Below are 13,057 nucleotides of genomic sequence, written 5' to 3'. Positions count from 1 at the left end.
GTGTTTGCCATGTTTCCTTTTCCTAGTTTTTGCTGGCTTTTCAATTTATTGTCTCTCTTTTCCCCTGTGTTCATTAAACAACAACAACTGCTACTCTACACTTGGATTCCCCTGGGGGTGATCTTCCAGTCTCAACAACACTCACTTTAAAAGTCCTGAACTTCAAAAATAAAGATAAAATTCCTATTTCATAAGAAATCCCATAGAGAAAGCATGGCCTGCCATGAGATGAGTCTTTGACGTGTCCAAGTGACATTGAGAGGAGAGATGAAAGTGGAGGATTCCAGGATGTCGGCCCCATCAGGGTGTGGGACCATCTCAGCTTTGAGAACAGCCAGGCACAGCATCAGCAGGGCCAGAGACCTCAAGATGAGGAGGAGAAGGAAGCAGGTTCCGGGGAGCATGGGGTGTGTGCAGGGAACTCGAGTGCATCGTGGGACAGCAGCATGCTTCCAACATGTTGTCTGAGTGCTACAGAAAGATTCTGGAAAAACCATAGACATTTGCGAAGGGGAAAATCTATTAGGAAGTCTGAACTGAAAACGCTGAACTCACGGGAGAACTGAGGAGCCATCTGAAGTCTCCCATTGGGTGGGGAAGTTTCAGCAGCGCACAAGGATTGCACCATATTTGGACGCAGATGAGCCAGGGGTGGGGATCCAGGGTTATCCAGTGCTTCCTTCTTTGGCTATTCCAGGGTCTGTAAAGTCAGGGCAAGAGGTACGAGAAGTTTTGCCAAGTAGGGAATGGACCTTACCTTTATTGAGCCCCATAAAACCTGGCCCAGACCTAGATGTTGGCCATGATAATCTCCTCACGTCCCTGCCCTCCTCCCTAGACGGACTTGTGTGCCACCTCACCCTCAGCCAGCTCCTGCTGTTGAACTTGGCTCCTGATGGACCTACAGGCTCCATTTTATCTTAGTCACATCCTGCTGGTTGCCGAGTGGGTGTGGGAGTACGCCCGTGGAGGGGAGATTGGCGTGGCCCTTTCCAAAGTAGGAGCAAAGGTCCTGGGAGATGCAGGTGAGTCCATTACCACCACCCTGGGGAGGGAGCTTAAGGAACCCTGGAAATGAGCCACCTCTCCCAGGGGAAAGGGTGGGGGGGGGAGCATGGGGATGCAGATCCCGGGGAGGAAGGGCTGTGGAAGAACCCCAAGTGCAGTGTGATGGCAGAGAGGATGACCCTGGCCTCCGTGGCCTTTTCAGATAAGCCCGATGCAGAAAGACCAAGACCTGCTGCCATGAGCCCGGGCACTCCAGAGGTTCTGGGGCTGGGGAGGGTAGGTGGCAGAGAGGACTTTTCTTGGGGAGGTCTGGACAGTGTTTGGGCTCTTCTGGTCAGGTTCAGCATCAAGCTTGGCAGAAATGTCTGAATTGTGCAAGCTGAGCCCTGTCTGAAGTCTCCGATATCTCACATCTGGCGGTGACCAGTGGCCTAGGGGCTTGCCCAGGAGTGTTGATGTTTTAGCAGTCCAAGTACCATGTCCCAGGGAGACACTTGGTTCTGGACAAGCCTTGCCAGTCGCACAATCTCATTAATGCCCTGGACATTCTTTGGAATCACACAAAACCACCTGGGAGACTCCCTGGGGTTAATTAGACCAGTAATGACCTACAACTGGGGAAGACATGCCACACTTACACCTTGCTCTGTCTCCTCTCAGCGGACTTGGCGCACGTGCAAGTGCCTGCCTGTTTTTCTTTTGGGCAATTAGCACGATATCTGGGCTCTGTAATTGCAGTCAAGGGAGAACCCCAGCAATAACTAAGCAAGAAGCCTTCCTCCTCTGCTGGAGAAAAATTTTTCTTAATTTATTTGAAAGAGACAGAAGACACACAGACACATCTCTCATCTGCTGATTCACCCCACAAATGCTCACAAGAGCTGGTGCTGGGCCAGGCTGAAGGCAGGAAGCAGGAACTCAATCCAGGTCTCTGAGGGTGGAGGTAGGTGCTCCTTAGTAAGAAGGTAGAATGGTGCGGAGCAGTGACTCAAACCCAGGCACTCTGCCATGGGACGCAGATGTCCCAAGTGGTGGCCTCACAACAGCATCGAATGCCCCCCCTCCAGCTTTCCTCTTCTGGAAGGGAGTAAGGGAGTGGGAGATGCTACAAAACACACTACTGATTTTTGTTTCTCTTTTTAAAAAATTAATTTATTTTTAAAAATATTAAGGTGAACACATTTCATAGACACAGATTTAGAAACTTAGTGATACTTTCCACCTTATCCTCCCTCCCGTAACGCTCCTGCCCTTCCTCTTCCTTCCTCTCTTATAATTTTTGTTTCTCTCTCTCTCTCTCTCTCTCTCTCTCTCTCTCTCTCTCACACACACACACACACACACACACACACACACACACTTCTAATCACATTCTTAAGAGGAAGATACCTAATTCATAGCTTAAGGTCTGTGGTTCCCAAATCAAACCAGGTGTTCTTCTTTGCCTCTAGGAATTTGAAGCCTACGTCAATGCTTCCGGAGAACATGGAATTGTGGTTTTCTCCCTGGGGTCCATGGTGTCTGAGATTCCGGAGAAGAAAGCTATGGAAATTGCAGACGCTTTGGGCAAAATACCTCAAACGGTAAGACAGTTTTATATGGCTCCCTCGTCTCCATACTCATAGGCATTCAAACCAGAAACTTCCAGTATCTATAAATGAATTCCCTTACAGGTCAGCATCCCTGATCCAAAAACACAAGATCCCAAATGCTCCAAAATCCCAAACTTGTTGAACACTAACATGATGCCACAAATGGAAAATTCCACGCCTGACTTCATGTGTGAGGTCACAGTCCAGGCTCAGGTGCACTGAAAATATTGCATAAAATCACCTTGAAACCATGTGTGTCAGGTGTACACAAAGCGCAAGTGACTTTCATGTTCAGACCTGGGTCTCATCTCCAAGATAGCTTGTCGCACCTCGGAAAGTATTTCAAAATCAGAAACACTTCTGTCCCCAGACACAGAGGAGGAGTGAGCCTCACCTTGTAGTTGGAAACTTAGACTTGATTTTCTCCTGCCTCTTCCCAGTTATTAGCCCAGAGTTCAGTTTTGTTAAGATCATATTATGATTAAGGCATTTCACGATCTTACCTTTCATATTTTTTATTTTTCCTATTTAAAAATTTTAATTTTACATATTAATGGGGTACAGAGGATAACACATGTATTCAGTCTGTGAGGATCAGATAAGGTTAGTTAACATTTATACTTCCTTAAGAAATTAAAAGCATTTATTTATTTAGAAAGACCGAGAGAGAAGGAGAGAGAGAAAGAGAGATCTCCTATCTGCCAGTTCACTCCCCAGATGGCTGCAACAGCCAGGACTGGGCCAGACTAAAGCCAAGAGCTGGGAATTTAATCCAGGTCTCCCACATGGATGGCAAGGACCCAACGACTGGAGCCATCGCCTATTGCCTTCCATTAGCAGGAAGCTGGAGTGGAAAGTGGAGCCAGGTACCCTGCTGTGGGCTGTAGGCATCTCAAACAGTGGCTGAATCTCTGTGCCAAGTGCTTGCCTCTTCTTATGCATTTAAAAACCATTTGGGGGCCAGCGTTGTGGCACAGTAGGTTAAGCCACTGCCTGTGGTGCTGGCTTCCCATACGGGAGTGCCAGTTCAAGTCCTGACTGTTCTGCTTCTGCTCCAGCTCCCTGTAAATGCACCTGGGAAGGCAGCAGAAGATGGCCTAAGCGCTCAAATCCCTGCTGCTCACATGGGACACCTGGACAGAGTCCCAGGTTCCTGGCTTCAGTCTGGCCCAACCAGGCTGTAGTCTTCTGCGGAGTGAACCAGCAGATGAAAGACCCCTCTGTGTCTCCATCTGTGTCACACTGCCTTTCAAATAAATAAACCTTCAAAAATGTTTTTTTAACTAATAGTAACTGCAGATATTTCAACAAATATATACAGTATCTCCTGATCATATTGAGGAGTTAACGACCACTCCTTGTCCTTAATCTGGCACCTTTGAACTCTGTCTACTCACCTGTAATGGGTGATTATGACCTGGAGTCGCCCCTGTGCTGTGTGGCACTAGAACTTGGGCCTCTTATCTATTTCCAGAACCCACGATCCTGCCTCCCTGCATTTGCCCTCCTAACTTTCCCAGCCTCTGGTAATCGCTGGTCTGTGTTCAGATCTGCTCTTCAGAGCATCCACGTATGAGGGAGAACAGGCAGTGTTTACCTTTCGGTGTCTGGCTTATTTCATTTAGTGCAACATCCTGCCATCCTGTCCGCTAGGATTTGCAACTCTCAAGGACTCCAGTAAGCTGTGGTCCACTTCAGTTAGGAGTCTCATCTTCTCTATGAGACTCGCAAGTGTATTACGGAGAATTTATTTAAAAGAAACTGACTTCCCTCATACTAAGTAGAAATATTTCTTTTAAAAGTTGTTGGTTAGAAAACTGGATTTATTCCTTACATTTCGGCTTTTACAGTTCTGCATCCACCTGTTTCATTAGGCAAACTTACCCTAGAAGTGCAGACGTGGGGAGACCTCGGAAGTACACAGCCAGATGAATTTTCACAGGTTCGCCCAGCATACCCTTGAACCAGCCCTTCAGACCAAGAATGTTGCCAGCCCGTGGAAGCCTTCCTGGTCACCAGACTGCCCGCCTTTCTGTGTTCATTCAAGGGACCCATCTTTCTAGCTACCGTAGCAATTAAAAAAAAAAAAAAAAAAAAGTCCTGTGTTCTTTCTTTAAGCCCTGTTCTTTTGTCCCTGCAAGGTCTTGTGGCGGTACACCGGAAGTCGGCCATCGAATCTTGCCAAGAACACGATCCTTGTCAAGTGGCTACCCCAAAACGATCTGCTCGGTATGTTGGCTGGATCTGGCATGCAGGTCAGACCAAGCTTAAGACACTGGGCTAGGCACAGCAGTTGTAAAGGGTGGTTTAGCCTGAAAACAGCATGGCCACTACCTCCCCCAGGCCTTTTTGTCTGGTGGGGTGTCTCCGCCCACACGTTCTTCTGCGAATGTTGGCACTGGTGGCATAAGGACAGCGGAGTCCTTACAGTGCTTTCGAAGTCTACACTGTGTCAGACTGGGAAACCGTGACGTAACTGCTGGCATCCCTTCCTGCCTTGCTTCTCAGGTCACCCGAAGACGCGTGCCTTCATCACGCACTCCGGCTCCCACGGTATTTATGAAGGAATATGCAACGGTGTCCCCATGGTGATGCTGCCCTTGTTTGGCGACCAGATGGACAACGCGAAGCGCATAGAGACCCGTGGGGCTGGAGTGACCCTGAACGTCCTTGAAATGACCTCTGATGACCTAGCGAATGCCCTAAAAACAGTCATCAATGACAAAAGGTAAGAGATATGTACAGGGCAATGCTCCCTGTATTTTGGCCGTGATTTTAATGATAAATATTCTAGGGTAAAAACAAATACATAAAAGTCTAGATTTATAAATAAGATCATGTGGGTGATGTTATTATTCACTTTATGAAAGGATCCTTTGGTTCCTGTGTAATTATCAGAATAGCTATATATTATCAGAATATTTATATATTATCAGAATGTATTTAAAATTTTATTTCCCATGATTGACTTAAAAATGCAATTTATAAAAATTAATGTCACCATGATGGACATAAGGTTCTGCAAAGAGAGAAGCACTCAACTACAAGAGCATAGAGTTCACAAGAGAAGAACACAGAGGGGCTTAGAAGTGCGACTTTCCCCAGAACCGGAACTCATGAGAACTTTGTCCATGGGAGTTTATAAAGAGGGAAGTCATGTGATATCACAAAGGCTTAGAATAAGAGCAAAGGCAAATTTGTTCAGATGTGGCCCCGAAAACTGTTTATAGACAGCTGTCATCAGAGCACATTGTCCTTGCATAAAACGTATCACACGGCCGTCAAACTCACTGTGAACAGGCTCATCCACACCTGGGAAGAACTGGTGGCCGTTGGGGCATTTCGTCCAACAGCAGTGTGTGTGTGCATACATTTGTGCATGTTGCGTGTGTGTACATCTGTGTGTCCGTGCATGGTGTGTGTACATCTGTGTGTGGACACATAGTGTGTGTGCCCAGCATGTGTGTGGGCATCTGTGTGTGTGTGCTTTTGTGCATGCATGTGTGTGCATTTATGCATGTGTGCTTGTGCTCACGAGATTGCCAGGTGCATTGTCTGAGCCCGTTTGGTTTGCTGTAACAGAAGAGCTGAGGCTGGTTGATTTAGACATAAAGCTTTATTTGCCTCACTGCTCTAGGGGCTGCAGTCCGAGGTTGGGGGGCTGTGTTTGTGAGGGCCCCGTGCTGCCTCCTCACACGGCAGAAAGGGAGGTAGGCAGGCAGCTGTGTGTGGAAGAGCAAGACGTGAGGGTTAGCTCGCTTCACAGCCACCATGCTCGTGGGAACCAGTCCAGCCCAGGGCAGACGTCAGTCCCTCTTAGTGACTCAGTCCCCTCTGAAAGGCTCCACACCTCTCATCGCCACTGCACTGGGGATCGAGGTCAATGTGTGAACCGTGGGGACACGTTCACACCACAGCAGCCTGTCACTCATCATGGCTTCCTTTGGAAAGAGACATCAGTGAGGCTGGTGTTGTGGCATGGCAGGTGAAGCTGCCACCTGGGATGCTGGCATCCCTTATGAGTGCTGGTTCATGTCCTGGCTGCTCCACTTCCGATCCAGCTCCCTGCTAATGCACCTGGGAAAAGCAATGGAAGATGGCCAAAGCGCGTGGGCCCCTGCCACCTACATGGGAGACCCAGACCCATTTGAATCTCCAGGTTCCTGGCTTCAGCCTGTCCCAGCACTGGCCATCATGGCCATCTGGAGAGTAAACCAGAACCAGCAGATGGAAGACCTCTCTCGCTCTCTCTCTCTCTTTCTCGCTCTATTTCTCTCTCTCGCTGTCTCTCTCTCCCTCTCTCTTTGTAGCTCTGACTTTCAAATAAATAAATCTTAGAGGGAGAGAGAGACATCAGTCAGGAGATGTGAAAACTGGGACTGTGGTGTGTGATGCCGTTGGGTAAGAAGGGAAAGTCCACATAGTTCAGGGTAAGTGCCCAGGGAGGCGGTGTGAGCCTCTGCCCCTCATTCTGGTTGTGCCTTCTGCACGCCTGGCCTAGCGTCGTGCAGCACTGCTCATATGTCCAGCGGGAGACCTGACCTCTGCCCTGGTGCTGACAACACTCGTTCTTCAGGTTCACGTTGTTACTGTAATTATGATCCATTGTTCAGTGACATAGCTGGTAACCTAAAAGTGACTTGGTAGAGGTTCTCCAGGATGTTATTATTTCTTGAAAACTCTGACCAATCTGCTTAGGTCATTGCCTAACTTCAGCAATTCATTTTTTTTTAAGATTTATTTATTTATTTGAAAGGCAGAGTTGCAGAGAGGCAGAGGGAGAGAAAGAAAGAGGGAGAGAGAGATCCATCTCCTGGTTCACTCCCCATTTGTCCACAATGCCAGAGCTGCGCCAATCCGAAGCCAAGAGCCAGGAGCTCCTTACGGGTCTCCCGCATGGGTGCAGGGGCCCAAGCACTTGTCTCATCTTCTGCTGATTTCCCAGGCCATAGCAGAGATCAGAAGTGGAGCAACTGGGACTCGAACCGGTGCCCATGTGGGATGTTGGCATTGCAAGTGGCAGCTTTACCTGCTACGCCCCAGCCCCAGTCATTCATTTTTGAATCATCTTTATCTGATTGTGGATCTCCATGACCCAACAGTCTTAGCTGGAACTGTCCTTACTGAAAATGAAGAGAAATGGAAACATTTCAAAACACTTTTCCTAGAACACCAGGCCATCGAAGGTGCTCAATAAACTTAGAATGAATGAGCCAGAGTTCCAAGGAACTCTACCTTAAGAGAAGACTTACATAAAAAGAAGACGTATCCAGCATGGGTGGCCAGAGGCTAACGTTGCATGACAATAGTGCATCCGAATAAAAGTACTGCTGTGTCCCAGGACGGCTTGGTCTGCACCAGGCCTGCCATCCAGTGCTCAGTCTCCTCCTTCTCTTTTCCTTCCTCTCCCCTCCCTCCCTCCTCCTCTTCCTCCCCCCTCCCCTTCCTTCTCTCACTGCAGCGATACCAAGGGTGGAAGCGAATCCATCTTGGATTTAGATGTTCTTATTCAGCTACCAGCACTCTCCAAAATAAACGGGGAGCCGTGTTGCATTAGCAGGCTGTGCAGACGCGGCCTCCTGCTGCCTTTTGCACTGGGATGGCAACGACTGAACTGAGCGTCTGTTGCCGCCTTGGAGTCTAGGTCTGCAGGTCAGCTTTGGCTTTGGCCACACAGGATTGCTGGCGAGTGCCAGGGAGACCAGCCTGCATTTCTGCCATGGCCTTCCCTTTATTTTGAAGTGTAATCACTTATATATGTTACTATAAAACAAAATTTCCTGCACAATTCTGATTTCTTTGCTCTACTGCAAAGAAAGTATAATCTAATTTCTGACAAAAATGGGAAAGAAGTCGAAAACAAGGTTCAACTACTGTTTTAAAAAAAAAGATTTTTTTATTTGAAAGAGTTATAGAGAAAAGGAGAGAGAGAGAGAGAGATATCTTCCATCTGTTGGTTCATTCCCCCAGATGGCCATAATGGTGGGGGCTGAGCCAGGCCAAAGCCAGGAGCCAGGAGCCTCACCCAGGTCTCCCATGTAGGTGCAGGGACCCAAGTACTTGTTGCGGGTGACAGCTTTGCCTGCTACGCCAAATGTCAGCCTCTCAACCACTTTTAAATTAGAATTTTGGGGGTGACGCTGTGGTGCAGCGGGTTAAAGCCCTAGCCTGAAGCACTGGCGTCCCATTTGGCTGCCGGTTCTGGTCCTGGCTGCTCCACTTCTGATCCAGCTCTCTGCTGTGGCCTGGGAAAGCAGCAGAAGATGGCCCAAGTCCTTAGGCTCCTGCACCTGCATGAGAGACCTGGAGGAGGCTCCTGGCTCCTGGCTTCGGATCGGAGCTTTGGCTGTTGCGACCATCTGGGGAGTGAACCATCTGATGGAAGACCTCTCTCTCTCTCTCTCTCTCTCTCTCTGCCTCTCCTCTCTCTGTAATTCTTTCAAATAAGTAAATAAATCTTAAAAAAAAAAAAAGAATTTTGGCTTCTAGTTTCTTTTGTTTGTTCCTCTTGTATATGTTACCTTCCCTTTTCTTTCCTTTTCTTTCCTTTCTCTCTCTCTCTCGCTCCCTTTCCCTCTCCCTCCCCCCCCCGCATTCATTAAATTCATATAAATTCTATTTATTCTTTTTGGAGATACAGAACATTTATTGTGTGTGTGTGTGTGTTCTGGTTGTAATAAAAACAGTTTGGAGAAAATCCGGTAGCATTTCTAACTGGCAGCAAGCATCCAGGGAGAGTGGTTCATTGCCATGGTGTTCCAACACTAACACAACCATCTGTGTGTTCAGTTACAAGGAAAACATCATGCGCCTCTCCAGCCTGCACAAGGACCGCCCTGTGGAGCCGCTGGACCTGGCCGTGTTCTGGGTGGAGTTCGTGATGAGGCACAAGGGGGCGCCGCACCTGCGGCCAGCCGCCCACGACCTCACCTGGTACCAGTACCACTCCCTGGACGTGATCGGCTTCCTCCTGGCCATCGTGCTGACCGTGGCCTTCGTCACCTTTAAGTGCTGTGCCTTTGCCTGGGGGAAGTGCTTTGGGAAGAAGGGGCGGGTGAAGAAAGCACACAAGTCCAAGGTGCACTGAGAAGTGAGAGGGATGCTGGGTGAAGCTTTGATCCACTCCCAGCCCATTCCAAACTTGCAGAGGCAGTATAAAATTCGTTTGATTCTTGTTAAACAAATGCTTTGCCATAAATCAGACATCCCCACAACTTCTTTTTTGTTGTTTTAATTAAGTTGAGAAGACGACCTTTGTATATTTGGGGCACACTTGGAGCGGAAGAGTGTTGTGGAGCCCTGGAAAGCACTGTGTGATTTCTGGCCTTGGGGGAACAATGAAGCTGTTCAAATTGCTGGGTGCTGTCTGTGAGGGGATCATCCGTGATTGTGCCAAATGGATCTGAATATGAGCAAACCCCAAACTAGTGCCAGGCCCATGTATTTGCACAACTAAAATTTTATTAATAAATTTGTTTAATTTCTTACATGTTTTTCTCTTCATTGGTGTTGTGTTTATCTACAGTTGAATTACTTTTTCCACGTAGAAAAATAATGCAAGATCATGGCAAAATCTGAAAGACACACACACACACGCACACACACACTGCATGTGCACACCTGCACACACAGGGAAAGAAACATGCTAGGAATCCGAATCCCCTAGCCCAACAGAACTGCTGCTGCTCTCTTAGGAAACCCCGTGGAGACACCAGATCTGCTCCGTGTTGTCTGACATTCCTTTTCCACGGCCCTGCACTCTGTCCTCGCAGTGTTTGTGGACAGCATTTAATTCACTCTCGTGGCCAGGGGAGGCATGCCGTTGCACGGACAGACCAGGGCTTCCTTAGCCACGACTTCCGGTGGTTTCCCTTTCCTTGTCTTCTGTAAAAAGGGCTGCTCCACTGTCTTCGTAGCTGTGTCTGCGCAGTGCATGTCCTTTCCGTGGGAGGGAAAGTGTGTCACAACCTGCTGCTGGCTGTGTAGACGGGGTTCCCCTGATGAGAGGACCCCAGGTCCAGGAGGCGTTCATGTAAAGTGTGTTCATCTGCTTTCTGTCACTATAACAGCACCCGGGGCAGGCTGAGTTCGCACAGAAGTTTGTTTTGCTCACAGGTTTGGAGATTCAGGAGGATCGCATTCGCTCACGCCTGGTGAGGGCTCCTCGCTGTCACTTCATGGCAGAGGGAGATGGCGGAACCCTGAGTGAGAGGAAGAGACCCCGTCACCCACAGGAAGCCAGGCAGGCTGGGTTCCTACCACCCGAGAACCTCCCATCAGGCTCCACTTAAAGCCCCGCCACTTCCCACCACCACACTGAGGACCAAGCCCCACACAGGAGCCTTTGAGGGGTGCACCCATCCATTCCCAACGCCCAGCACCAGGGAAACACCGGTGGCGGTGGTGCCTCTCCTGTGGGCAGCTGGAGCTCAATTCTGCTGGGGGACTCAGAGCCAGCTGAGAACATGCAGCCTTATCCCACCCAACAAGCAAGGCTGTTAGATATCTGAACGCTTGGCTCTGTCAGTGACTGGCTGAGACCCACTCTCGGGACTGCTCATTTCCTTGCACTGCCGGTTGGTCACCAAGGGGACTTTAAAAGCCAGAAAGAGCCTGCCGAGAGAAAGGCAGGTGGGCAAGAGGGGGGTGGGCTCATGTGCACCAAGGTGGGAGGAGCAGTGGATCTGGCTGGGGCACCCCTGGCTTTGCTGCCCTTGGCAGCTGACAGAAGACATTCCCAAGCTGCAGCCTCAGAGTCCCTGTCAGTGTGCGAGAGCCGGGCTCCCACTCCCTTGTCACTGTGAAGTGCCGCCTTGAATAAGAAAGTCCTCAGTTTGATAGGCAAGAAGTGGGATCTCATTTGAAATGAGCTGTTTTTGTTATTACAGTTGATATTTGCAAGCTTATGAACCAGTTGTATTTCTTCTTGGAGAATGCCCCTTGCTCATTTTTCCTGTTGGGGTATGTTAGCCTGAGTGCCTGTGGCGCTGATGAGAATTGCTCCACCATCAATATTTTCCTACTTGTCTCCCTCGCCTTTAGGGATTTTTGTTGATTCTTGTGTTTTTGTTTGTTTGGCTTGGTGTTACAGATAGAAGATCTAAACCTGTAGGCTTCAAATTGCAGCTGAGGTCGCGGAGGGGAGCTGGGCTATCAGCCAGCCTCCCGACCTCAGGTCCTGATCCCGTTACTGCTTCCCAGAGGCTGGAGCAAAACCTGCCCACACCAGTTCCTTCCCGACACCTTGGAGGCTCCACGATGGTTCTTATAACTACATTCGCCCTCCTTCAGACCCTTCCTGGTCCACGCAGCGACCATCTCCTAGCCTCCCTGACCATGCCCTGTGAGGCCCCTCTTATCTCAGGAGCCCCCAAAGTGCTCATGACCTCACACAGCTCATACGCCTTTGAGTCTACAGCCCTCAGGCCTTCTTGTTTCTAAGAGAATCCAACTTAGCCCATCTTAAGCAATAAACCCAACGTTTTTGGAAGGAGACCGGCGTCCTGCCAACATGAGGCTCATATCCAAGTCTGTCCCTGTTTGCTCTGGGCGCCTGCTTGACTCTTTCCGCCTCTCAAGGCCTTTTCTGTTCCTCAATCCCCAGACCCCTTTTGTCCCAGCTCCCAATACCCTATAAGACACTGACTATATCCTCTACCCAGAATTCCAAATGCCCAAAGATCTGATTGGTCCAGCTGGATCAGGTGTCCACTTCTTGTCCAATCAGGAATATTGATGAAGGGGTAACAGAGTGAGAACATGGCTGCCAGGACCCCATTCCTGTGGCCCCGTAGGTCGGGGAAGAAGGAACCCTGTGAGATGATGGGCAGAACCCCAAAATGTGTCCACTGCATGGAGGTTTCCTGAGTCAGCTTCTACACATATCCATTTTCTCATCCGTCTTGGCCCTTTCATGGGTTTGAGTTCACAGGTTTCTACAAACTCCATCTTTTCGTATTTTCCCATTAGTGTCCACAGAGGCTGAGGTGGGAAGCTCAGGAGAGTGACAGACCCTAGGAGAGGCCAATTCTGTGGATGAATTGTGAGTCTAATATTAATGTAACCATCAGGAGGAAAAAAGTATTTTCATTTGTGAAAACCAAGCAGAGCCCGTTCTTTGATTCCTACCCTCGTTACCTTGGGCTCCTCTCTTGATAATGTGTTCAGAGGCCCTGCACTTGTCATGACTCACGTACGCCCTCTGTGTCACACCAAAGTGGCCCCTCTCTCCGTCCCTCCTGACAGCCATGTGACTGTGTACTTCCTATCAGGAGAAGGAATCTATGCCCGACCCCTTGAGGGCAGCATGACCTGGGACCTGCCTGGCGGATGGGACACGCTGATCCACCTGCCTGCAAACGGCAAAACCAGGAACGCTGCAGGAGTACTGTGGGGGCCGCGTTGGGCATGGTATGCAAGAAGGAAGTTTTCTGAGCATCCAAGTCCCACCGAGTTCA

At 49.2% G+C, this 13,057-nt stretch overlaps 3 protein-coding genes across 3 annotated transcripts in view; all 3 read left to right on the top strand.

Annotated features, from left to right (window-relative positions):
- The window catches only part of UGT1-6 (UDP-glucuronosyltransferase 1-6), a 96,940-nt gene extending 86,891 nt beyond the window's left edge, over window positions 1–10,049 (top strand). Inside the window, 6 exon segments of the mRNA NM_001089319.1 lie at window positions 2,460–2,591; window positions 4,742–4,829; window positions 5,109–5,328; window positions 9,390–9,498; window positions 9,501–9,506; window positions 9,508–10,049. Coding sequence (NP_001082788.1) covers window positions 2,460–2,591; window positions 4,742–4,829; window positions 5,109–5,328; window positions 9,390–9,498; window positions 9,501–9,506; window positions 9,508–9,687 — 735 coding nt within the window. The 3' untranslated portion in view covers window positions 9,688–10,049.
- UGT1A7 (UDP glucuronosyltransferase 1 family, polypeptide A7) overlaps window positions 1–10,086 on the top strand; it is a 148,716-nt gene extending 138,630 nt beyond the window's left edge. Inside the window, 4 exon segments of the mRNA NM_001195629.2 lie at window positions 2,460–2,591; window positions 4,742–4,829; window positions 5,109–5,328; window positions 9,390–10,086. Of these exon segments, the coding sequence (NP_001182558.2) occupies window positions 2,460–2,591; window positions 4,742–4,829; window positions 5,109–5,328; window positions 9,390–9,687 (738 nt within the window). The 3' untranslated portion in view covers window positions 9,688–10,086.
- Window positions 1–10,086, top strand: part of UGT1A3 (UDP glucuronosyltransferase family 1 member A3) — a 38,570-nt gene extending 28,484 nt beyond the window's left edge. Inside the window, 6 exon segments of the mRNA NM_001089322.1 lie at window positions 2,460–2,591; window positions 4,742–4,829; window positions 5,109–5,328; window positions 9,390–9,498; window positions 9,501–9,506; window positions 9,508–10,086. Of these exon segments, the coding sequence (NP_001082791.1) occupies window positions 2,460–2,591; window positions 4,742–4,829; window positions 5,109–5,328; window positions 9,390–9,498; window positions 9,501–9,506; window positions 9,508–9,687 (735 nt within the window). The 3' untranslated portion in view covers window positions 9,688–10,086.
- Window positions 10,087–13,057: the final 2,971 nt, after the last annotated feature.

Source organism: Oryctolagus cuniculus, chromosome 3 (genome assembly GCF_051225735.1).
Source record: "Oryctolagus cuniculus isolate XC-2025 breed Fujian yellow rabbit chromosome 3, ASM5122573v1, whole genome shotgun sequence".
NCBI lineage: Eukaryota > Metazoa > Chordata > Mammalia > Lagomorpha > Leporidae > Oryctolagus > Oryctolagus cuniculus.
This window is presented reverse-complemented; position numbering and strand designations above follow the sequence as displayed.